General features: G+C 38.6%; 2 protein-coding genes and 1 long non-coding RNA gene across 6 annotated transcripts; 1 reads left to right on the top strand and 2 right to left on the bottom strand.

Annotated features, from left to right (window-relative positions):
* The first annotated feature begins 118 nt into the window (after positions 1-118).
* LOC129454695 (E3 ubiquitin-protein ligase RING2-A) lies at positions 119-22,778 on the top strand. Of its 4 annotated transcripts, XM_073858015.1 has the most exons (8): positions 8,176-8,329; positions 12,390-12,570; positions 12,974-13,068; positions 14,174-14,334; positions 16,335-16,550; positions 17,374-17,676; positions 18,049-18,214; positions 20,269-22,778. In XM_073858015.1, exons 3-8 carry the CDS (start codon positions 12,988-12,990, stop codon positions 20,383-20,385), a joined length of 1,044 nt encoding a protein of 347 aa, XP_073714116.1. In that variant the 5' UTR covers positions 8,176-8,329; positions 12,390-12,570; positions 12,974-12,987; the 3' UTR covers positions 20,386-22,778. The 4 variants fall into 4 exon arrangements, with proteins under 4 accessions (XP_073714114.1, XP_073714113.1, XP_073714116.1 ...); XM_073858013.1 differs by lacking the exons at positions 8,176-8,329; positions 12,390-12,570 and adding an exon at positions 119-290; XM_073858012.1 differs by lacking the exon at positions 12,390-12,570 and having other exon boundaries at positions 8,166-8,329.
* Positions 1,224-2,973, bottom strand: LOC129423555 (uncharacterized). Its single transcript, XR_008637776.2, has 2 exons — positions 2,595-2,973; positions 1,224-2,129 (listed from the first exon to the last, which is right to left on the bottom strand). It is a non-coding gene; the product is annotated as an uncharacterized lncRNA (long non-coding RNA).
* A 98-nt stretch (positions 22,779-22,876) lies between the features above and the next one.
* On the bottom strand, positions 22,877-26,395 carry rps18 (ribosomal protein S18). The gene is made up of 6 exons (XM_055219318.1): positions 26,335-26,395; positions 25,590-25,688; positions 25,418-25,504; positions 25,239-25,340; positions 24,241-24,332; positions 22,877-22,977 (listed from the first exon to the last, which is right to left on the bottom strand). The coding sequence occupies exons 1-6, from the start codon at positions 26,335-26,337 to the stop codon at positions 22,902-22,904; spliced, it is 459 nt and encodes a 152-aa protein (XP_055075293.1). The 5' UTR covers positions 26,338-26,395; the 3' UTR covers positions 22,877-22,901.
* Between the last annotated feature and the right edge of the window lie 28 nt (positions 26,396-26,423).

Genomic DNA, 26,423 nt, shown 5'->3' with positions numbered 1-26,423 from the left:
CTGAGGGTATCTGCGTGCGTGGAATCCGGGCAGGTCTCTGCTTTTCATCCAGACCTTGAAGCTTTGTGTGTTCGACTGGTGCGGTGCTGACTGATCGGCGTATGACATCAGAGTAACGCGAGAGCAAAGGTAAAGGCGGACCCTTTTGTAACATTTCGACTTGCTCTCGCGGTACTCTGATGTCCTCGCTGCCGAACTTCCTGCGCAGCGCCACATAAAGTGAAATGCTCTTTGACTCTTTGCAGCAAAGCACAGCAACATGAGAAGGTGGCACGCAAAAGACAGTGAAGGTACGCTAAAATATAAGTGTGTCAGTACTGCGAGCACTGGTTTAGCTACTTACATCGTGAAAATGGATGTGTGGCGTGAGAACGGGGTCAATTGCTTGGGTCTCACGGTGAATGCGTAAGAGTTGGCAGCTATGAAATTTATGGTGTCACTGCAGCATTAAACAATAACATTCATGTAAAAATAATGTATTTATGCCACTTTTCTGTAATGGTAGGTGCATCATAGCAACACGAAATAACCATTTAATGACCCTAACAAACACGTACTTGTTCGGCTTGCCGTCCGTCTACAACATAGCACTTCCGCCGTCCATCATGGCGTCCATAATTCGCGCGAGTAGAGCGTGACGTCACGTGCAAGGGGTCTATTCACCTTATTCCGCCACGCCCCTTTTTAATTCTTCGCTCTTCCGCATTTTGTCAACAGACTTCCGCTGCTAATATGGCACAGTGCATTCGGTAGTTAGTTTGGTGGTTAGATGATTGTTTGTAGTTCACTATAACTTAAGCGAAATGACAAATATCGCTACTGCTGTAAATGTTTTAAATTAGGAGCACGGTTAAAACTTCATACGACGCTCGGATAGTCTTATATTGTCCCATCAATCGTCTCGTGGTTAGACGATATGAAGCGGCCGCGGCAAGTAACCTATGGGACATATTACCTCGTCCTGTCAGGATGTTGATGGAGCAGCATTGAAAATTATTAAAGTACTTATGCCTACCAATATTTACACAGTGACTTCGTCTTTTTTTAAAGCAAATGTGCACCTTAGCCAGTCCAATAACTATTTCGTTTTTATGTGGTAATGTACCATGATAGAATTCATTTGCAAACTTGCCAACACTTATTCCTTCAAATCAGGAGACTTAAATCCTTTTAAGTGGAATCTAAAGCTCACATATGGTTTAAGAAATTCCTTACAGATCATATCTGATCACATTGTAGGCTAAAGGTTTATATAACTGTATGACAGGTAACATCTGATCACATAGTAAAGGTTTAATATAACTGCACAACATCTGATCACATTGTAAAGGTTTAATATAACTGCATGGCAGGTAACATCTGATCACATTATGAAGGTTTAATATAAATGCATGGCATCATATCACATTGTAAATGTTTAATATCACTGCATGACATCTGATCACATATGAAGGTTTAATGTAACTTTACAACAGGTAAAATCAGGTCACACTGTAAAGGTTTATAAAAATAACTATGGACTAGAAACAGCTAACTTTTCAGCAAGACCACCCTGCAATAAATTAAGATGCAGCTTTATTAGAGTCATCAGGAGCTGATCCCAAGTGTATATCTGGAAGCTGTTGGTGTATGTACTGGTAAAGTGCTTGGCGACTGTGTAATGGATGCAATATCAACCCTGTGTAAAGCTGACAAGGATGGTTGTTTCTGTACATTTGTGCCAGCTCAACACATTGGAGCAGTTTCTCGGACAGGGTTTACAGGACTAGGCCTTAATTATATTAGGACATTTTAGTTTTTACAAACAAACCCTACAAAAAAACAAGACTGGTGCGCATCTTGTGACAAAACAATGGCACTCGTTGAGGTATGTGAGTACAAGGTGTTTTTAAATTATTGTAGCTCAAATATGCATTTTAGCTTGGGACCAGGATAAGCCCTGTCAGGGAAACTGCACCATTGTTTTCCCATATCAGATGTAGGTTGCTTCAGGCTGAGTTGTGATTTTAAAGTGTAGTTGTGGTCAGAGGCGGATGGATCCTCCCATTGTGTTTCTGCATCACAGTTTAGGAACATGTTGATTGTATCATCCTCACAGTTGTCCACTGCATCACTACACATCAATGCATCTGTGAAAACAATATAACCATAAACATTTTTTATGTTAGTATTTAAAATAAACTTGCATCATGATAATTAATATATAAATGGCACCCATACTTAAACAACAGTGTGTGTGAGAGAGAGATGCATTAAAAAGAGACAGTAACATTATACACACAACCTCTAACTTCAGTGTTAAATAATACGTTGTTTAATATGTCATTATCAATATCTGAATGAGAAATGAACTGACATTCTAGCATCTGAAATCTCAGTAACTTGTAGGAATCACGTGGGCTACTGTAATAATGTGATGTATGTACTATAATATCTCGTTGTACTATCGTCGTAAATATATAATGTGGACAATTAAAATAATTCAAAATAGTTGCATTTTATAAACTAACGTTACTGATCTTAAGTGTATTTGTAGAACGGAGTTCACAAATCTAACTTTAGGCGAACGAGCACAGTTAGCTAAGATAGCTTACCTGAAACTGGCCACCTTTTCAACACCCAGCGTGGTTTAAATTTACCGGAACATCGTAGTCGAACCTTTACTTGGGATAAGGGTGTTCCTCAGTCGGCTTCCCGTTCGTTAAAATTGGTAAGAAACAAACATAAAGGCACTTGAGTGAGCTTTTTAAGTTTAACGCGTCGCCTTCAGCCACTGCCTCATCTGCTCATCATGTATGCGGCCGGAAGAACGTTGACAAAATGAGCGAAATGGCGCCGCCCTTGTTGTCGTGAAAAATAAGGTGAATAGTAAAAAACAAACAAAAAAAACCCACTCCAGTATAGTAGGTGGCGGTAATGCACCTTGACGTTGGATGTCACCGGCCATAAAACATAAAAAAGGAAGAAGCGTGTACGCGCGGATTGTTTTCTCTTATGGCGTGGTTGGTAACGGCTGGGTTGAGAGTGGAGTGCGCATGGTAGGAAGCATGGGTGATTCAGGAAGCAATCTGGAAATGGAGGAGGAAGTGTTAGGCGCGGGGAGTGGAGGAAATGAATGGAAGGTAGTGGAAAATCGTAAAAGAAAGTCAAACTGGGATCAGTGGTCTGATTCTGATAGCGGAAAGGGGAGGCATCAGATAAGGAGAAGAATGGAGGAATATAAAGTAATGATACAATTTGTATCTAAAACCGAAGTTGCAATAAATCCGCTGAGTTTAACTAAAGCGATTAATGACGAGATAGGACCGATCGATAAGGCAAAAATGGTAAGGGGTGGAAAATTGCTAATTTTTTGCAAAGACAACAAGCAGCAGAAAAAAGCGTTAGGAATAAAGACGTTACTGGGAAAGAAAGTAGTAAGTCAAATTCCAGAAGAGAGGAACTGGGTAAGAGGAGTGATTACAGGAATCCCGATATATATGACAACAGAAAGAATCAAAAAGAATATTTCTGGAGCAGAAGTGAAGGAAGTAAGAAGACTTCAGTATGTAAAAGACAAAGTAAGGAAAGATAGTTTATCTGTGATGTTACATTTTGATGAGGATAAATTACCTGAAAGGGTCTTTTTGGGTTTCATGAGTTATATGGTTAGACCCTATGTTCCTCCCCCATTAAGGTGTTATAAGTGTCAAAGATTTGGCCATGTTGCGGCAGTTTGTAGAGGGAAACAAAGATGTGCAAGGTGTGGAGGAGAGCATGATTATGGAAAATGTGATCAAGGAGTGAATCCTAAATGCTGTAACTGTGGGGGAGAGCATAGCGCAGGGTATGGAGGATGCCAAGCGAGGAAAAAAGTCTTGAAAATACAAAATGTAAGAGTGGAAAACGGTTTAACATATGCTGAGGCTTTGAAAAAAGTGGAACAGGAAGCAAATGAGGGTAAGAAAGCTGGACATCAGGAAATGAACAAAAGTATAGAAGAGACTGAGAAGGAGCCAATGGAGATTGATAAAGTGTCTTTTGTGGCATTTATAGTTGAAGTGGTTAATTGCTCAGCACAAACTGAAAGTCGGACAGAGAGAATTAAAATCATAGTGAGAGCTGCTGAAAAGTATTTGGGAATAGACGGAATAAGTGTGGAAATGATAAATGAAAAACTAAAAGTACAGGTAGGAAACACTCAGACAGTATGTGGTGGTACATAATGGTATTACTTATATTACAATGGAACGCAAGGAGTTTGATTGCAAACGGACAGGAGTTTAAGAATTTTATTTTAAAACAAGAAAGGTGCCCAGATATAATATGTATTCAGGAGTCTTGGTTAAAACCTTGTCTTAACTTTACATTATTAGGATATATTGCAATACGTAGAGACAGACCAGGTGGAAATGGTGGTGGGCTAGTAACTTTCATAAAACAAGATATAGGTTACCGGACTGTAGAGATAAATCAGGAACATGAGGTAATAGTAGTTGAGATATGGGAAGGATCAGAAAGTATAAAAATAGTGAATCTGTATAATCCATGTAAGAAACTAAATATAAGTGATTTGGAAAAAATTGATGAGAAAGGTAAACAAAAGATGGTATGGTGTGGGGATTTTAATTCTCATAATACATTGTGGGGGAGTGAAAATACAGATCATAATGGATTGGTTGTGGAAGAATTGTTAGATTTGAGAGGATTAGTGTGTGTAAATGATGGGACAGGCACTAGAATAGATATTGGAAGTGGAAAGATGTCAGCTATAGATCTCACTTTGGTATCAAATAATTTAGCAAGCAAAAGTACTTGGAAAGTGATAACTCACAACAATATAGGAAGCGACCATTTTCCAATTTTATGTAAAATAGGAATAGATATTCATAAAGAAAAGGTAGAAAGAATACAAAGATGGGCATTTAAAAAGGCAAACTGGGAACAATTTAGGGAGATAAGTGAAGTTTATTTGGAGGGTTTTCCGAAAGGAATAGAAGATGTAGAGGAGTTAAATAATAATATATGTAAAGCAATTCGGAGAGCAGCAGTAGAAGCAATAGGAAAAAAGAAGTCGGGAAATAGGAAAAAGGTGGTTCCTTGGTGGAACGAGGAATGCAGTGATGCAATATATGTAAGGAATAAAGCTCTTAAGAAAGTAAGAAGTAGTATGAATTTTAATGATTTAATAATTTATAAAAAAGCGCAAGCAAGAGTGAGGCGGATTATTAGAATAGCTAAGAGAAAATATTGGAGGGAATTCTGCGAAAGTATTGGTGGAGATATTGAGTTAAGTAAAATATGGGGGATGATTAGAAAGATGAGTGGAATTCAGAGTTATAGTAGCATACCAGTATTAATAGGTAAAGAAAAAGTTGCAGTTACAAATAAAGAAAAAGTTGAAATATTAGTGGAATCATTTGTGAAAGTGCATAGTAATGAGAATATTTCAGAGGATATGAGAAGAAATAGGAGGCAACGTATTAGAGAGAATCCAAAAATATTAGAAAAAAGAGGGCATTTGGGTAGTGTAACTGAGGTAGAGTTTACAATGTATGAAATGAAGAGAGCACTTTCTGGTGTAAGGAAAACTTCTCCAGGAAAGGATGACATTTGTGTGGAGTTGATAAAAAATTTATCTGAAACATCATTAAATACAATTCTAGGATTGTTTAACAAGGTATGGGCGACAGGGAATCTTCCTTCTGAATGGAAGCACGGGGTCATAGTGCCAATTGCTAAACCAGGGAAAGACAAAGCTCAACCAAGCAGCTATAGGCCAATAGCATTGACATCAAACCTATGTAAGCTCATGGAGAGAATGGTAATGTCAAGGTTAGTATATTTTATTGAGAAGAAGGAGTTATTTTCACAATACCAGAGTGGTTTTAGGAAGGGTCGTAGTACTATGGATTCAGTAGTTAATCTAGAGGCAGCAATAAGAAAGGCCCAAGTAAATAAAGAGGTAGTATGTGGTGTGTTCTTCGATATCGAGAAGGCTTATGATATGTTATGGAAAGAGGGTTTGTTATTGAAACTTGATAAAATGGGTATTACTGGAAGGATGTATGATTGGATCAAGGACTTCTTAATGAACAGGACAATACAAGTTAGAATTGGGACAACGTATTCACAGATATATAAAATAGACAATGGTACTCCGCAAGGTAGCGTATGCAGTCCAATACTTTTTAACATTATGATAAATGATATTTATACACAAATTGACACAGGGATAGGGAGGTCATTGTACGCAGATGATGGTGCAATATGGAAAAGGGGAAGAAATGAAAAATTTGTAGTAAAATGTCTACAGGGGGCAGTAAATAAGGTAGAAAAGTGGGCGAATGAGTGGGGTTTCCGGTTCTCAATTGCAAAAACGCAGGTCATTTGTTTTTCTAAAAGGAGAAAAGATAGTAGAGTTAGTATAAAAATGTATGGTCATGAATTGGAACAAGTTAAAATGGTAAGGTTTTTAGGTATGTGGATGGACTCTAAATTAACATTTGATTTTCACATTAAAAAGCTAATAGATAAATGTAAAAAAGGAGTTAATGTAATGAGATGTTTGGCCGGGGTTGAGTGGGGTACGAGTAGACAGTCTTTAAGAAGAATATACAGTTCATTAATAAGACCGGCAATAGATTATGGGTGTCTGGTATACTGTTCTGCATCAGAAACATGGCTCAAAAAAATTGAGGTAATTCAGACTCAAGCTCTAAGGATTAGCTGCGGAGCATTTAGAACATCTCCAGTACCGTCTATTCAAGTAGAGATGGGAGAAATGCCACTAGAAGCTCGTAGGAGAAAGTTAAGAATGAGATACTGGATTAATGTTAAAGGACATGATGAAAGACATCCAGTTAAAAAGGTACTGGAGAATTGTTGGGAGTATGAGTATAAAAGTATAAAGAGTTTTGGATGGGTAGCAAATGAGGAGGCACAGGAAATGGGTATAACAGAGATAGAGGTAGCTCCATCTGTTGTAATTTCATCTGTACCCCCATGGTTATTCCCAATGCCAGAAATAGACCTATTCATACATAGTGAGATGCATAAAGATGAACTAAATTTGCCATTAAAAATAATGGTTCAACAATACATTAATCAAGCATATAGCAACATGACTCACATATTCACAGATGGATCCAAAGATCCAAAAACAGGTAGAGCAGCTGCAGCTGTTTATATTCCTCAGTACAATATCAGAATAGCAAAAAGAGTGACTGATCATATAATTGTTTTTACAACAGAACTTGTAGCCATGTTATTGGCTTTAAATTGGGTAGAAGAAAAGCAACCTAACAGTAGTGTGATATGTACAGACTCACTTTCAGTTCTGCAAAGTTTAGAAAATGGATCATCTTTAGCCAGACAAGATATTTTAAACGAAACATTACAGAAGGTATATAACATAAAGCGCTTAGGGGTAAAAGTAAGGTTTTTGTGGGTTCCAGCCCATATTGGAGTAAAGGGAAATGAGGAAGTTGATAAACTGGCAAAGGAAGCATTACAAGATCCCGAAATCAACATCAGGTTGCAGCTAAGTAAAGCGGAAATAAAGGGGATAATTGGGAATGAAGTGAAAAAGAGTTGGCAGAGATTATGGGATAATGAAATAAGAGGAAGACATCTTTATAGTATACAAAGAAAAGTGGGTGTGGAAAGAACGATGATAAATAACAGGAAAAATGATGTAATAATAACAAGGTTACGTATTGGGCATTCGGCACTAAATCAAAGTCTATATAAAATAGGTAAACATGAAACAGGTAACTGTGATAAATGTGGATATCCAGAGACAGTAAAGCATGTATTACTAGAATGTATAGCATACAACAGAGAAAGAATTGAACTGGTTCAGTTACTAAAGAATGGGAATGTAAGTAGTCTTTCACTCAAGGAAATATTAGGAGAAGGAACAAATTATAAAATACGTGAGGAGTTATTAAAATATTTAAAGGATACAGAACTGGTAAAAAAGATATAGAGTTAATCATTAAATATCTTTTTTTTTTCTTTTTTTTTTTTTTTTTTTATCACCAAATGTATTCAACCAAGTAGTGCTCCATATGCCAATCCAGTATGTGGCGGTAAATGCACCTTAAGTTGGTTTGCCACCCGCCATTTAAACAACAAAAGAAGAAGAAGAAGAAGCGTGTACGCGCAGTGGTGCAGCGAGTCCTGAGAGAGCGCGTTCTCGACTCGCACAGGAAGTGACGGATGATTCCACAAGCAACAACATTCGGTATGAGAATGTCAACATAAACAACACCAGCCTTTATTCCGTTGATGAGCCTTGATTTCACTGAGTCTGTTCTGGGATTAGTTAATTTCCACATCGCGACGTGTGAGTGAAACTCTTATCATTATTATAAAGTGTGCGATTTTGATTGTATACGCATATAGTATATGGTAACGTTAAATAATCTAGTAGTGTTGTACGTTGCTGCCTTCAAATAAAAACAGGGTCACGTACCATGAAATGGTTAAACAATCTTAGATTTACAGGGATAGTGTCGCGTTGACAAAACCAAACCAATACGATCCAGGTTTTGTTGGTATAATGAAGCTGATCGTCAACTTTCTTTGTCAACTCGGGCTTTGATCTTAAAGCTAGGATTAGTCCACGAGCGCATGCACATAAGGAGTGACGTTAGCACTGAACAACCAATCTCGTTCAGCATAGATAAAGCGACTTCTTTACATTTCTCAGTAATTACTTACTTGGGCAGATAAGATATTAACTAGAGGAATGTGTGGCAGGTAGGAAGTATCTTACAGTTTCTCTACTGCTGTCAAAAATACAGAGATCTGTTGGATTTATTTATGATGATGATGGATCTCAAATCTTCTAAGAATTCCTTTATTAAAATGAGCTATTTAACATAAACATACTGATACATGATTACAGTAACATACAGTTAGTTTTTGGTTTTATTTGTAGCAAATTACCATGGTCTTACTATAGTAATCTTTTTTTAAACTATAACCACTGGTCCTATATAAATGGCGGATGACGTCAGAATTGTGAAGCCCTGAATTGTGAAGCAATGTTGTACAATATTGTTTTTGTTCATGGTGTGTATTTGGAAACCGTTAAGATAAATCATGGTTAAACTTTTTGATTGAGCGACATAAAAACAACACTCAATTTTGCTTATAAAAAGCTATAGAATATAAGTCTTCTTTACAGCTTATTCAGAGAAATAACGCTGAACGTGTATGCTCCTAATGACATAAAACTTTATTTACACCTGTGTTATTACAACAGGATGCAGCAGACACACTCACCTTATCGTTTCAATAAATCGCTTATCCTGCCTGATTAAAACATAAATATTGCAAATAACATCAGAAGTAATAATTCATTAACGTACACATATCCTAAATATTATTCTTATGTGACTGTATACTGTGTGAATTTAGATCATGATTTTGAAAGTAAGTCAATAGCTACGTTTACACGGACACCTTTTGCCTCAATCGGAAAGAAATCATTCTGATTGATAAATCGATTGTGGCATTTACATTACACTTAATAATGTGATCAGATTGATGTGCGTGTTTATATGGCACAAGCTTTAAATCAGATTTGATCATTTGACATGATGTGCCCATTGCACAAATATATAGTTTCATGCTGTATTAAGATTTAAAATCGTTGTGCGTCTATTTCAGGTCAGAATAACTGACAGGTACACGGAGCTTTGTGCCACGGTGATTATTAAGCAGCAGCAAAAACACCCATTTACGTGTGTCCATGTTTGACTCGTTTGACTTCATTCCAAACACACGCGTTTGTGGATCAGAGTATAAATCATGGACTGACCGGTCAACGCTGTCTCATATCACTTTACTGGGGATTGTGAAAATTAAAGTGACAAGACAGTCAGTAACTTCATGGCTGCGTTCCAGTTAGCTTTTTTATGACCTTCCCTCGTTAACTTCCAACTGTCTCGTTCACTCGAAATGCCCTTGATCACATGGAAGGGGGAGACCGCCTCCTCCATCATTTGAACTGTGCAAAGCGCGAGCTGCTGAAGTGACGTCACAATCGTGTTGCATTGTGGTATATGGAGCTGCCTGAAGTGTTCATATGAAGTAAGCTGTGTCCCAATTCAAGGGCTGCGACCTTCTAAGGATGCAACCTTAAAAGGCAAGCACTCAGGGGCGATTTATGGTCGTGCGTGGGTCCTATGCCGTAGCTACTGTGCGTAGCTCTGCGTAGCCTGACGCGCACCTCACAAAAAATTTAACAGCGCGTCAGATCTACGCGGACCGCAAGCGCTGTGATTGGTCCACCAGAACCCCTCCCGTCAGGTAAAAAAAACTGCGTCATAGGTATTTCCGTTTGTGATGGTGAAAACAAAGATGAGCCAAGTTGAGGAGTGATTTAACTCAAACTGCATCAAAAGTCGCTGTTTATTTACTTCCATCATTGCTGGTCATCTCAAATTATACACAACAAGTTGCTGTTTCTTCTTCGTTTGTGGGTTAACTTGCTAGGCTTCTTTTCTTTCACGTTTGTGCTGCTACTGTGGTTACACGCGTGGATACTGCCTACCAGCGGCCACGCGTGTGCTTGCACGTCCACGCGGACGACGACGCAAAAGTATAAATGAAAACCGTCGATGCTACGCCGTATGACCTACGCACGACTATAACGAGCCCTTAAGTCTTTCAAGGTGGCATGCTCAGAAGTCCGCGAAGAGAACCTAAATTAGACAGTCTAACTTTTAGAGCACCCATAATTTGTGTCACCTGCTGCACGCGCCCACGGCGCCTGCCAGCAGGACACAGCGGAGATGTTTTTTGACTCATTAAAATAAATATGGAATCAGAAAAATATGAATGTATTTTGGAAAATATGACACGTTGTTGTAGATTAAACTATTTAACAGTATATCAAATTAATCATTCTTAGAAACATACCCAACATAAACAGAATAATATTAACACAAAACATAACTTATAATACTAAAACAGTGACAAGAAAAATGTTTTTTTGCTAAATACACACTCTTGTTTAATAATTAAAAATAAAAAAATGTAATTGTTTATTTTTAGAATATCCATCCGTTATATGCAGCTGTTACAGACACGCAATGAATCTTGGGATAGCCTCTGCTGTGAAGAATCAATTTGTTTTATCCTTAACAGCGCGGAGAAATAAGGACGCATTTTGAGGCTTCATTCTAAGCATCCTTTGAATTGGCATGGACATACTAGCCTCAAGTCGCGCTGCTGTGATGGAATCGGTCTTAGAATACGTCCTTAGAAGGTCGCAACCTTTGAATTTGGACACAGCTGTAGACTTGGTCAAAATAAAGGGAGCGAGGGTCTGCCCATATAAACTTCCCTCGTCCACTTGACGAAGGGGGACCCACTTCAAAATGCCGACGGGATTCCCGGAGGGGGAAGTTTGCGAGTGCGTGTCTAAAACTGGAATGGAGCGCAGCCTATAACATGACTTCCCTCAAAAACACAAGCTTGCGTTCTTTGCGTCATACATCATTACGCCAATCATTGCATATACACTCCAGTTCAGTAGGTGGCAGAAATGCACCTTTAAGTGGGTTTGCCAACCGGCATTAAAAAGAAACAAAGAAGAAAATTGCACACACGCATAGCGTCCCAGCTTCAGTCATCAATACGTTGAAGTGTTTACATGTCCTTTTCAGCGAATTACAAAATATATACACCACCCCTTTCAAACCAATTAGATTTTTAATCGGTTTGGCTCTTTTTATTCCGATGGAGGTGTTTACATGGAGCATTTTTATTCGGATTGAACATTTAAACCAATTACAATTGTCCATGGAAACGCAGCTAATAACACCCTCTGCCAGTTGGGAATACCAAGATGGCCGCTAAATTCTTCTGGTGGCTTCACTTCTCGGTGTTACGTTCCAGTCGCAATCCAATCATTTATATAGATCAGTGATAATAACTATAATATAACAATGATATGTTTATAGTAAATATATATATGGTAAAATAAATAGCAATCAGTCTACCAAAAAACATATTCTTACTACACTTTTACTATAATAAAACCATGGGCAATTTTCTGATGGGTTTTCGCATAAATGTACACCGAGGCTGCGTCTGAAAACTCAAAAATGTTGCCTTTGGAGGCACCATTCCAAGGCAGAAAGGCATCAAGGCACGTCTGAATCCAGTGTTTGATTTACTTCTTGTCATCTGAGATATCTTCATCATCTTGTGATTGGTCGAGTTTGCAAAAATAAAATGGCGGTCAAGAAAGAGTCTGGAGCACAAATTTAGTTTAAATAAAGTTATATTTTCACTTTTTACACCTGATTGCACTAGTGAGAATTAGTATTGTAGTTTTCAAATATGTGATTAGTTATCACAAAGGCGCTCTGTGTTTATATTTCAAACAGAATTATGCTACTTATGAAGGATGTCAGAATGTGTTTCCCAGAGCTGTCTTCATGCTGCCGAAGTCATTACCTCATGAGGCAGCGAGGCAACAAGTCAGCTGCTTTAGTTTTTAGACGCAGCCTGGATTAGAAAGACAAAATTACTATTAGCCAATCAGCTTTGAGCAAAGTGACACGTGACGTGAGTGACTCAAATAATTATTTCTAATCCTTTGTACTTGACATTAGGCTACTCGTAAACCCTCATAAAAATTAATCATGGTTTTGTTATAGTAAATGTGTAGTGGGCATGTTTTTTTTGGTGGATTGATTACTATTTGTGTTACATGCTTACTATAAAAATACTATAAAATAGCATTACTAGTGGTCAAGTCAAAATTTTTATGTCACTTTTTCACAATGTTTCGTTGTTTCAAATCAGTTTTACATTAAAGACGATAAAAAGAAATGATATATCAGCATCATTTAGTGGATGGATTGAAGGTTAGATGATGAATTGATGGTTGGATATAGATGGATGTATGAATGGATAGATGGATGGGTGATTTTGAGTTTTGTTGTTTAGTTTTTATTTTGTACATCAGGTCTTTGTAAAGTCATGATGGCAAATCCAGTGAGCATTCAAACGCTCAGTAAGACATGGGAACTGAGCCTGTATGAACTACACCGAACACCACAGGTAAATTCAATACACCATTACAAATACACACTCACAATAGAGTAGGGCTGGTCCAGATACAACTTTTTGAGATTTGAAGTTTTGGTAGTAATTAGGGCCGGAGCTGTCGATTATTTTAGTACCTGAGTAGTCTACTGACTATTCCATAGGTTAATCAAGTAAGTAATTAATTAATTAATAATGAATAATCCTAAATATGCAAGAGAAAACAATACAGGTCTCTTAAAATGAACTCTAAAAAGGTTGTTCCTATTCTCATAACAAGTAATAGGTGTGTTTTGACGTTACTTGCAATAAACCAATAAGAGTCTCATCTCCCATCCCCTTTAAAAGCCAGTTGCGTTCGCCCCAAGCAGGAGATAGTGATTTACCTCTTATCAAGGAATCGGCTTTGCTGATAAGATGCGATTGACAATCCCATGCAATATATTGCCCAGCCCTATCAGAAGTAGTGTGTATGTCACGTCATTAAACAAACAATCACAATTGTTCTCTCCAGCAATAAATTAAGAAGTGTTGATTTTGCCTATTAAACTGGCAAAGTGATTCAATATGCAGAAATGACACCCATCCCCTTTAAAGGGCACCTATTGTCAGATTCACTTTTTTACATTTCCTTTGGTTTGTAACTGTATATTAGTACATGTTAACGATATGCAAAAGGTACATACCCCAAAATAAACGATGACACAAGTTATCGTCTCCAACATAAATCTCTTTTTTTTTGGGCTACAACAAACACACGGATTGTAGGCAACAGTTTAATTCCTGGGATTGGTGATGTAGTAAAGACTGACATCATCATAATTTCTCCCACTTGGAATCAGAGCCTGTAAGGTATTCTGGCCAGTCACAACGTACAGATTAGCTGGCCAATCAGGGACACAGAGCTTTTCAAATCTGTGTGTTTCAGGAAAATAGTGAAATCTGGAGCTACAAAAATGTACGATATGTGGAAAAGAATGTATTTTTAACCATAAACCACTCAAACACATTGTATTATACCAAATACATAAAATAAAGTTTTTTTTAGCAACGAAATAGTTGCTTTTTAATTAACAGTTTAGATACAGCCATGTGTGATGCGTTCTGTGCTCTATTTTAGGAAGCACTCATGGACAGCACAGAGATCGCAGTGTCTCCCAGGAGCCTCCACAGTGAACTGATGTGTCCAATCTGTCTGGACATGCTGAAGAACACCATGACCACCAAAGAATGTTTACATCGCTTCTGCTCTGAATGCATTGTCACTGCGCTCAGATCAGGGTCAGAACATATACACATACTACATTATATATTTTAATATATTATATTGATAATGTAATATATCGATTGTTTAATCTTTTTTATTTTTATATGCATTTTCTTAATAGCACCACTAATTTAACAATCCTATAATTATTTTTACTGTTTATAATTTATTTACACTTTATAAAATAATTTAAATTATAAATTAAGCATATTTTCTTAAAAGCACTATGAAAATAACTGCAGTTCACCAGCCCATGCGTAGGACTCTACTCAGTTGTGCGTTTCACAAAAACGACATAACTCGCTGCTGAACCACCATAGTACGATGCATAGTTGGAGAAACTAATAACTAGCTCGTCACAATTGTTTCCTGAAAACAAAGTAACTTTGTCACACATCTGTCGTTTAAACCATTTTTAACAGTTCCCTGTTGTTTAATTTCAAGATATTTCATTTATTAAGTTTCCTTCTATGTCACTCATCCCAGGGATTCCCCAGGGTCTTAAAGCTCGTAGCCCTGCGCACATGCACAGTTTTCAATAACAGCGCTAAAATTCTGTTTACAAACTAAAAGACATGAACTGGACATAGAACAGGGATGGGCAACTTCGGTCCTGGAGGGTTTGCAGAGTTTAGCTCCAACTTGCCTCAGCACACCTGCCTAAAAGTTTCTAGTATGCCCAGTAAGACCTTAATTGGCGGCTTTAGGTGTGTTTAATTGTGGTTGTAGCTCAGCTCTGCAGGACACCAGCTCTCCAGGACCGAAGTTGCCCATCCCTGATTTAGAATGACGGAAATAGATTGCACTGCATGTTCATGCTTGCTTATTTTGTTCAAAAGTATTTGGACATCTAACATAATGTCAGTGAGCCTGAGAGCACTTTTGAGTTGTGTTCAAATGAAAGAAGATCATTTAATTTAATGCAATGTGGGTAAAAGTGTTATGTTTAATAATTTATTTATTTATGATGACAATAAAGTTTTTATTAAGGAAAAGTGGATTTTTGTTCTTAAAGAGAAAAAGGGGATCGGCAGGTCACATCTACAGAAAAATCAGAATTGGCCAAGAAAATTGCAATCAGCCACTTTATTAGATACACCTTCCTTGTACTGGATTGGAACCCATATTGCCTTCAGAACAACTATAATTCTTTGTGGCATATATATTTAACACATTCCTCTAAGATTTTGGTCCATATTGAGATGATAGCATCTCGCAGTTGCATGATGCAAATCTCCTGTTCCACCCCATCCCAAAGGTGCTGAATTAGATTGCGATATGGTGATCTTTTCATCCACAACTAACTGCCCGCTCAATGGACATTTTCTCTTTTTCTGAGCATTCTCTGTTAACCTTAGAGGTTTTTGAATAGTTTTTGAAAGACAGCCACTCTGGCACCAACAACAATGCCACCATCAAAGTCACTTAAATCCTCTTTCTTCCCCATTCTGATGCTCATTTTGATCTTCACCACGTGTAGATGCCTAAATCCATTGAGTTGCTGCCATGTGATTGGCTGATTAGCAATTTGTGTTCAGAAGAAATTGAACCGGTTTACTTAATGAAGTGGCCGGTGAGTGTAGTTTATCACATGTACAGTATGTATGTGCCAACATAACTCTATTTACTGTAAAGCTGCTTTGCTATAATGAAATATAATGAAAAGGGCTATTGGGTGTAGATGTGCCAAAATATTAAAGTCTTGCCTGATGGTCAGTTTAATATGAGGCTTCTGCTCTGTTCTTATCCTGTTTTGCTAGAGCAAGAGCAAAAGAGTTCATACCTTTCTCAAATAGCTAGTGACATTCATTTTACATGACAAGCATAAAAACAATGTGCTATTGTTAATAAGTATGTGGTGTTATGGAGAGTTTTATATTTTCTCTTTTGGACAATAAGAGCAGTAACAGTTTTACCATGTTGTGTAAATGATAAATGCACGTACGTGTGAGATAAAAGCCACAAAACTTAACAAGAGTTTGTAGTAACACATGTTTTGTATTTTCGACTGCAGAAACAAGGAATGTCCTACCTGCAGGAAGAAGCTTGTGTCCAAGCGATCTCTGCGTGCTGATCCAAATTTTGACGCTCTGATCTGTAAGATCTACCCGAGTCGTGACGAGTACGAGGCCCATCAGGACAAAGTTCTGGAGCAGCTCAGCCGACTGCACAACACGGAGGCGCTCAGCTGCAGTATTGAGCAGGGCCTGCGCATGCAGGCCAGACACAGGTCACACGCAGCTGCACATTTCACACATATATCAATGTCAAGATTTTTTTCATTTGTGTTACACAAAAAGTGCGTTGTGAAGAACGTTTGCAATACTGCGACTTTAGTAAAGGGCACTTAGTATACAAAATCCACTTTTACAAGATGTTTGGACATAAATGTGTTAGCAGTGTGTGACCACAACCACCCTACAATGAAAAAAATCCACCCACTCCTTTTTTGTTAGTCCCCAATACACCAAAGCAATGTTATTAGACATGCTGTTTTAATTCTCTTGTTAATGTGACGTCACACTGATAAAGCTCTGCCCACAGACACTGACTGACAGTCCTGCATTACCATAGTCCACCCCTAGCGAGTTGTATGCTGTCCTCTATAACTCAGTAGTGAGATACTACTATCTCAGACTGTATTCACAGGAATCAGATCTATTTTAAATGAAAGCTCTCACTGTCTGTTGGTAAGGGAGTGTGGAGCTGTAGCTCATTTGCATTTAAAGGTACAGACACAAAAACAGCTAATTTTTGTTCCGACCCAAACAGGCATTTTGTACATGCTGTAACAAATGATCTGTAAGATATTTTGAGCAGAAACTTCACAGACACATTCTGGGCACACCTGAGATTTGCATTATATATTGTAAAAATGAGCACAATAGGTGCCCTTAAATCTAAAAAGGACACAAATGACCAAAAGAAAACAAATACAAGTAAACAGTACAACCTGTGCAATGTATTCCACATTTTGTGTGAGAAATGGACAAAAATGAAAGGATTTTACTTAAAATAGATTCTGGGACTGTTTTTCTGTTTCCCTTCTTTAGAGCTCAGCGTGTCCGTAAGATCCACCAGGAGGGTGAAAACGCTATCAGCGGCGGCGAGGACAACGGTGACACCCACTCCCACATCTCACATGACTCCACCACTGTGAGCTACGGTCCTGAGGCCGGGCCCAGTCGCAACAAGAGACCGCGGGCGTCCGACGATTCCGGACCCGAGGCCGGCGGAGAGAGCCGCACCCCTCCTCGACGACTACCAAGCCATGGCACCAACTCTGAGATCGAACTCATATTTCAACCTCATCCCCTGCTGGTGACCACGCAACAGTACAGCCAAACAAGATTTGTTAAATGAAAAGCCCATCTACACATTTTATCAAAGTTAAGTCAAATGTATGTCGGTCTGAAGCTCTTTGCCTACATTATTAAGTGGAACACGAAAATGGGAAGACCACGTGACCACGTCAAAGACATTTAAAATCACAAATGAGTCAAACTCCCATATTGTTCAGTGTGGAGATGGGAAGCTGTTATTGTGTGGAAAGTCATGAGACTTAGTAAAAGATGACTTTGACTTGTAGTGTAGAAATAGGAAGTGAAGCCGGGTGATGGAGTAAGCACGGGTGTATATTTAAGAGTGCTGAAGTTTTATGGAGTTTTATGTGGGAATGGATAGAGATCTTAGGTGTAAAATTGTCTTTTCTCTGCTCTTAGATTTGTCAAAACAACAGCCAATGCGACCGTAGACCACCTGTCTAAATACCTGGCTCTCCGCATAGCTCTGGAGGAGCGTCAGACAGACGGTTGTGTGGAGGGAGAGACAGCAGCCGCTGTTAGTGAGAAAGACTTCACTATCTTCATTAAGACAGCAGGAGGACAGTTCTCCGTAAGTCACGCTCTCATAGCTCTCCATTCCAGACTCTTTTTAGTTTCATAATGTGATGTATTTCCAAGAGAACACATTCACTAAAACAACAATGCAGAGCAGTAAGCTGGTGAATGTCTGTGTATTAAGTCATTGATGTCAGTTTTGATTTTTGTGTAAGATGATGAGGTGTTTTTGAGATGCTTTATTATTATTTAGATATTTTGAGATGAAGTTCTCTGCATAACAGGGCGGTCCATAATTAAATGGTCGTTTCTAAACAGATATAGGTGCTTTTTAGCTTCTTTATCTGAGTGTCAGACACTAAAAGAGACAGTAGCTACGTTTACATGGACACCTTTTGCCTCTATCGAAATTATTGATAAATCCTATTATAGCATTTACATTAACACTTAATAATGTGATCAGATTGATGTGTGTGTTTATATGGCACAAGCTTCAAACCAGATTGATCGTTTGACATGCGCACATACCACAAGATTTTAAGATACGCATACAAGCCATCCTCTGAAAATTGCTGTGCGTGTATTGCAGGTCATAATTAATAAAGCACTGATTATCAAGCAGCAGCAAAAACACCCATTCACGTGTGCCCAAAAAGCATGTTTGACTTCACATGCTGCTGCAGAGACCGTCCGAGAGAGCGAGTCCAGCTGCATGCATCGGTTTGGCTTTTTTTTTTATTCCGATTGAGGTGTTTACATTGAGCATTTTCATTTGATTCAAACATTTAAACCGATTGTTTACAATTGTCCATGTAAACTATGTATGGGGAAAAGCTGTCCTAAAAGCCACACAGAATGACATTTACTGTATCCTTTATCAGTTTTCTCATGATTGAGACATAAAGTAGTTCACTGGAAAACATGAAAGATTAAACAGTCATACATTTTGCATCTTAGGCTGGCCATACACACGAAGACCTTAAGCCCGATTTGCCCCCTTGGGAACGTTACCTAATTAGTGTTTTATTACAGCTGTTTTTTGTCAAAAAATAAATAAAAGGTATGTGGTGTCATTGCAATTATTTTGCTGCTCCTGATCGAGTTGGAGCCTCCCTGCGCCCAAATCATAAATATCAAACTTATTGGGACTGTTGATGGGGCTGCCTTCGACATGACAGCTGCAATAGCCAATGAGAGCGTGCAAGCTTCAACTATATGTTGTGTGCTTTTATAGCTGAAACAAGACCCCACAAACATGACATGAAAGAGGAGAATTGAGAAATAATATTGAATACTGATTTATAATGTCTCATGCGAGATCTCGCGTCACTTTAAAATCTTCACTACAGTTATCAAGTGTGTGGTCTTGGCACTTTGGTCGAATCATCCAGTGTGTGCGTTCTGAGGTATTGGCGGTTAAAAATTACTTAAAACTATCCTTACAACTGTGGTTGCCTATGGATTTAAAATAATTTAAGATGTTAAAATCATACAGTGTGTCCCAGGCATAAGGGATCTCAGTTTAGATACGGGCCTTTTCGTTCTGTAGACATTTTTGCTTTAATTTTTCTGTTAGAAATTATGTACCCTGTGACATCTCAGTGTAAATATTTACAAATTTATTATTAACTATTTTTTTTCTTGTAGTCTCAAACTGCAGATCAATACAACGTAGGTGCAGTTTCCCAGACCAGGTTTAGATTAATCCAGGACTAGGCCTTAGGGTGGGTTCATATCATAAGCCCAAAACCTGACCCATCCGACCCATGCCCCCAGAAGCACTCACACTGTACTTTGAGCGATCCGAGCCCAGGCACACTTTCGTCATTAGGATGCGATTGTTTTAAAGAAAACAGGAAATAAAGCGCTTTCTTAACACTAACTGGAGCCCATGTTAAAAGTCGTTTTTACAAAAAACAATACAGGTGTGCATCTTAAGACAAAACAAATGGACTGATATGTTAAGATATATATTAGAGCAAGATGTTTTTAAATTAAGGCAGCAAAACAACTAAAACATACATTGTAGTCTGGGACTAAGATAAGACCTGTCCTGGCAACCAGCCCATAGACTATTATTTGTGCTAGATCTGTGTTTCTGTTTTCCAGATCCTAAATGGCTCATTGACTCTGGAGTTAGTGAATGAGAAGTTCTGGAAGGTCTGTAAACCTCTGGAGTTGTACTACGCTATGACAGTGGAGCAAAATCAGACATCTCAGCTGTGACAGGGACATAAGAGATGTATAGTCATCAGCACACTGCACATGAACAGATGTCCACCAGCATGATGACCCAAATAAAGGGCCACAGGGATGACATTTTTGTAGGCCAACCCCAGAAGTTAGTTGGACACACTGGGTTCCCTCACTAAAAAGCCCATTCATTTTTTCCTCATAGACTTCTGGATTATTGGGAAAAAATATGCTCTGTGTTTAAACGTCATCCCTGCGTCACGCTATACTCCAACACACAATGATGTCATCCTTGCAGTCTGTTTTAACTAAGATCATATACTTAAATATGTTTGTATGTCGGTTTGTTTTTGTGTACTTCTACAATTCAGTTTTTGTGCAACATGTGTTTTTCTAAACCAGTCCCTGCAACCCCTCTCTCCCAGAATGTTTGACAGGTCTCTCTATATACAACCCGAATTCCAGAAAAGTTGGGACATTTTTAGACTTTAAAAAAATGAAAACTATAGGACTTTCAAATCACATGACCCAATATTTTGTTCACGGTAGAGCATGGATAACATATAGCAAATGTTTAAACTAAGAAATTTTACAATTGTAGGCACAAAATGAGCTCATTTCAAATTTGATTTCTTGTACAGGTCTCAAAATAGTTGGGACGGGGCATGTTTACCATGGTGTACCATCTCCTTTTCTTTTCAAAACAGTTTGAAGGCGTCTGGGCATTGAGGCTATGAGTTGCTGGAGTTTTGGTGTTAGAATTTGGTTATCCCGAAGAGTTCGTGGTCGTTTTTGATGTATTTTTCGTTTAATGATGCACCAAATGTTCTCTATAGGTGAAAGATATGGACTGCAGGCAGGTGAGTTTAGCACCCGGACTCTTCTACGAAGAAGCCATGCTGTTGTAATAGCTGCAGTATGTGGTTTTGCATTGTCCTGCTGAAATATACAAGGCCTTCCCTGAAATAGACATCGTTTTGAGGGAAGCATATGTTGCTCTAAAACCTTTACATACCTTTCAGCATTCACAGAGCCTTCCAAAACATGCAAGCTACCCATACCGTATGCACTTAGGCACCCCCATACTATCAGAGATGCTGGCTTTTGAACTGAACGCTGATAACATGCTGGAAGGTCTCCCTCCTCTTTAGCCCGGAGGACACGGCGTCCGTGATTTCCAACTAGGATGGCCATTCGTGCCAGTTCCGCCAGACACGTCCCGAACATGCTTTCGGGTTTGTTCTCCGGAAGTCGCGTTGGTCGACCGCATACGTCAGGGATGTCCAATCCTGCTCCTGGAGGGCCTGTGTCTCTGCAGAGTTTTATTCCAACCTTAATCAAACACAATCTAGGTCTTACTAGGCAGATTAGATACTTTGAGGCAGGTGTGGTGAGGGAAGTTTTAGCTAAACTCTGCAGGACACAGGCCTTCCAGGACCGACTTTGGACACCCCTGGCATACGTCATCAAGGTTTAATATTTCGGGTTTAATTTCAGAAAAGGAACAGTTACATTTCAAGGTAAGATAGACATAGGGTGGCCATTCGTGCCGGTTCCGCCGGACATGTCCCGAGCATGTTTTGGGGTGCGTTCTCCGGGAGTCGCTTTGCTCGACCGCATACGTCATCGAGGTTCTCACATTTCAGTTAAAATACATTAGAAAATTCAGATTTATTTCTTTTAAGACATACAATCATTGTAGTTTAAACCTTAATGACGTATGCGGTCGACTAGTGCGGCTTGCGGGGGGTGCGCCCGGGGGCGTGTTCGGGACGTGTCTGGCGGAGCTGGCACGAATGGCCACCCTACTAAGACATACATTTTATAGCTAATCATGTTATAGACTTGATATCCATTCACTAGATGTTCTCTCAGCTGAATCTTTCAAAACTGCTTAATTTTTTAGCCATTTGTTGCCCCCATGCCAACTTTTTTGAGACCTGTAGCAGGCATTAAATTTTAAATGAGCTAATTAAGTCAATAAAAGTGTAAAATTTCTCAGTTTAAACATTTGCTGTGTTGCCCGTGTGCTATTGTGAATAAAATATTGGCTCATGTGATTTGAAATTCCTTTAGTTTTCATTTTATTCAAATTTAAAAAACATCCTAACTTTTCTGGAATTCAGCTGGTGTATTTATTAGGGAGATGTCTAAAGCATTAGACTTAAAAGTGATGCTGCCACATACACACTGATCACTGTGAGACATGATGTCACACAACCACTGATCACTCTGAAAGGCACCACATGAAGTTGAACAAGCCTTTAATATTTAATGCTTTTCTTTGCTACCAGTGTTTTCCTTTGCCTTTACCCATTGTTTAAGGCAGATGACACACATTCAACTAGGTTATACTAGGTTTATTATATGCAATGACCTGTTAGTTTTTTATTTTCTTTTGAAACATTAAAAGTTTGTTCTCTCTACCAGCTGTAACTCATTTGTCACAGTACAACAGACCGACACAGATCATTTAGATGCAGCACACAACTGGACGTTTCACAGAAGACACAAACACAATGACTGAACTCATGACTTTTATTGTAAGTTTACTTCTTCTTGGACACACCCACAGTACGACCACGACGTCCAGTGGTCTTGGTGTGCTGACCACGCACACGCAGACTAGAAAGTAGAAAAAAGAAAGGGTTACATAACGTATTAAATGACAGCTTTACAGACACAATGATTAGTTAAACCATAACCTCATGGATCAACTATAACCCTACACATTCAGAAATTATCCTGCATTGCATATTTTTGGCGGGCACCACAGCTTTAGTTGATCAATTAATGAAGTTGATGATTGTGGGAGAACCCCCAAATGAAGAGCTTGGTGTACGTGCATGCTCGCTCTTGCCCAGTGGTTAACAGTCCAGTCCTAGAGCCCACTGCGCTGCACATTTTGTATATCTCCCTTATTTAACACAGCTAATACAAATCATCAGCTCATTAGTAGAGATCTCATTGAATGAAACTGAGAAGGAGCTGGAACACACAGCAAAATTGAAAGCTTGAGTCCTGAATGGTCTGGGAAATAGGATTATTGTGTTTGATCCAATACACACAGTAGATGACGGTAATGCCCTTTCAAGAATGCGAGCCATCAAGAAGCTCAAGAAAGAAGAATTTTACAGAATCTATCAGATATACAATATGTGCAGAACAGTGGGCCACCAGGATTGAGAACCACTGCTCTAACCTCAAGTGAGATCTCACAATAACCTTTATTAAAACAGCATCTGATGAAAATAAACTCAGGGCAAATTCAGGGTTTTCCACCCCGATACTAAACATGCGAGCTGGTTGAAAGCTTACGTCTGATCTCTGTGTTAATTTCTGGGAAAGCTTCTGTTGCAAAGGAGGTGGGTCATATCAGACCATACACATACAGACGGGCTAATCTCATATCCCGTTGGGGAGTAGCGTTATTTACAGAAACTCAATATACTGCACAGCCCGGTTAAAATCTTGGAAGGCCAAATCCTATCCAGTGTTATGCTATGTCGAGATTAGTGCACAGCACGACCCCATCCACTGTCTGATTTGTGACTCCTTTGAACATCCACTTAATTCCAGAGATTCATGTCACTGTTAATCTGTGTACAACAATCACAGTACCTCAAAAACTATCCCACATAATCCACAGAATTATGAAAACCTTTATTTTAAGACATAAACTGTCTTAATCTAAAACACTTATGGATCTGTTGGTTCAGCATGTGTTAAACTACAGTAACATTTTAAATCCCTCTGTGTCAGATGATTTTCTTTACATTTCTGGAGAATAAACCTGAGCACAGACTAAAGATATTCTCTTAATCAGCACAAGTTAATGAAGGATGTTAAGTAGACTGTGACAGATGTCTGTTTAAGATTGACACTTACCCCCAGAAGTGGCGAAGACCACGGTGAGCTCTGATCTTCTTCAGTCTCTCCAGATCTTCTCTCAGTTTGTTGTCCAGACCGTTAGCAAGAACCTTAAAATCAACAAGATACAGTGATGACACTTCAGCTCCTTCATCTTTTATTCAGAACTTCCTTCAAAATCTTTTATGAGGACGACGACATTTAAAGCAGTTCAAATAAAAACCAACATTACACATCTACATTCAAAGATTATGATGCTAAATAGGCGCAGTTTCTCTGTGAGAGGAGCATGCAAGCTGCATTTCCGCTGCTCATTAAGCCTGTGAGCATTTTTGCCGCTTTATTGACCTTAAATACACAAACGGGGTCAAAAAGTATCCTCATAAACACGACCATTTGGGTCTTTAGAGAAACTAAACCGTTGAAAATCTCTTACTGCTAAATCACCTTTCTACCTTTAGGAGGAAATATAGTTATCTTTATTTCATAACTGACTGTTTATCTTCAGAGAGCTTGAGTTTTGTTTGTGTCTTTTTATGCTTGTATACATTTTTTGTGATAATTATGAAAATTCTATGGCATTAAATATTTAATAACAAAAATCTTATTAAAAGAAAACTCTGATACATATTGTTATCAAGATTTTGGTCATATTGCCCAACCCATAATGAGAAGCATACAGTTTTGTAAATTCTAGACAAATGATCAAATATAACAGAGTTTTGCTTTAGTTTAAATGCTTTGTCATATTTCCAGTTACACGTGTGATCTTATATAATAACGGACAAATATATTAATAAATAACGAGTTTCCAACCTCTTGACCGATTCTCATCAAGACTAGTATCGTTTAGTCCTTTGTGTGAGAACATATCAAAGTGCTGGGACCGAACATAAACGCACTACAATTGTGTTTAACTAGCCACAAAGTTTAAGGCATCATCCATTCAGGAATGATGTAAAAACAAGTCTTAAATCATACAAATACTGTAAATGATTAAAAATATGCATGCATACCTGACTGTATTTTCCATCTTTAATATCCTTCTGTCTGTTGAGGAACCAGTCAGGGATTTTGTACTGGCGAGGGTTCTGCATAATGGTCACGACTCTCTCAACCTCATAACCACAAATACAACGATCAGTAAACTGATTTAAATTCCAGACTCTTGTAAGACCACAGTTTCAACACACACCTCATCTTCAGTGAGTTCTCCTGCTCTCTTACTCAGGTCAATATCAGCTTTCCTCAAGACCACATGAGCGTATCGTCTTCCAACACCCTGCCGGAGAAACAGTCAGATATCACTGCATACACAAGACGACTCACTTTACATCAGTTTGTTTACTCTCTGTTCATACACTCACCTTGATGGCAGTGATGGCGAATGCGATTTTACGCCTACCATCAATGTTGGTGTTGAGGACACGGAGAATGTGCTGGAACTTCTCTGGAATGACAAGCGACTGACAAAACACAAGAAGAGCACAATTTAATCATTCAATTCAAACACACATTCAACATTTCCTTTATGACAACAACCCTTATACTTCCAAGTCTCACATTATTGTTAATTATCTATTTCCTTGACAAATGTGAGGCCAGTAGATTAAAACATATCGATTATACAGACGCTTCTGCAGCTAACCAGACAAATGGGTGAGCAAACCTGTTTAACACAACGTAATAAATCACCGTGTAAATTAAACAAAGCTTAGCTTTAAAAGTTTAAACTAGTCAGCGATCATTGCTACGGAGGTGTTAAGGGTAACTGCGATACATACAATACCATTATATTAAATGGTCTTAAGAATTCTTACATTGGTGTATTTGATAGCATGCTATAAAATGTTAGGATAAAGTTAATAAATTCCATGATGCTTTAAATTTATCCGCAGCAACACTAGACTGTAAGAGCAGACTTGAACCCGCTCGTTCCCGCGACACTTTAAAACGTTAAATCTACACCACATATCACACAAATGATACCCAACATATCAAGTTTATGATTTAAATGTGAAATACGTTACATGACGGCTAATATACGAGCCGAAAACAACACGATGTTATAAGATACAGTGAAGCATTTCGAGGATTTCATTTTCAGCTCACCATCTTGGACGCTGGTTCCACACAAAGAGGAAGTGATCACGTTCTCGCGAGACTTTTACCACCCGCACGCAAACTGTGACCGGAAGAGC

Source organism: Misgurnus anguillicaudatus, chromosome 20, assembly GCF_027580225.2.
Source record: "Misgurnus anguillicaudatus chromosome 20, ASM2758022v2, whole genome shotgun sequence".
Classification (NCBI taxonomy): Eukaryota; Metazoa; Chordata; class Actinopteri; order Cypriniformes; family Cobitidae; genus Misgurnus; species Misgurnus anguillicaudatus.
This window is presented reverse-complemented; position numbering and strand designations above follow the sequence as displayed.

Excerpts from the sequence above, each read along its gene's own strand:
- rps18 (XM_055219318.1), bottom strand. Across the intron at positions 25,341-25,417 it reads GAGAACTCACTGAAGATGAG|GTTGAGAGAGTCGTGACCAT; the intron begins GTGTGTGTTGAA and ends TGTGGTTATGAG. Across the intron at positions 24,333-25,238 it reads AAGATGGAAAATACAGTCAG|GTTCTTGCTAACGGTCTGGA; the intron begins GTATGCATGCAT and ends GTTGATTTTAAG.
- LOC129454695 (XM_073858012.1), top strand. The coding sequence starts at position 8,272 with ATGAGCCTTGATTTCACTGAGTCTGTTCTGGGATTAGTTAATTTCCAC. Across the intron at positions 14,335-16,334 it reads GTCACTGCGCTCAGATCAGG|AAACAAGGAATGTCCTACCT; the intron begins GTCAGAACATAT and ends TTTCGACTGCAG. Across the intron at positions 17,677-18,048 it reads TACAGCCAAACAAGATTTGT|CAAAACAACAGCCAATGCGA; the intron begins TAAATGAAAAGC and ends TCTTAGATTTGT.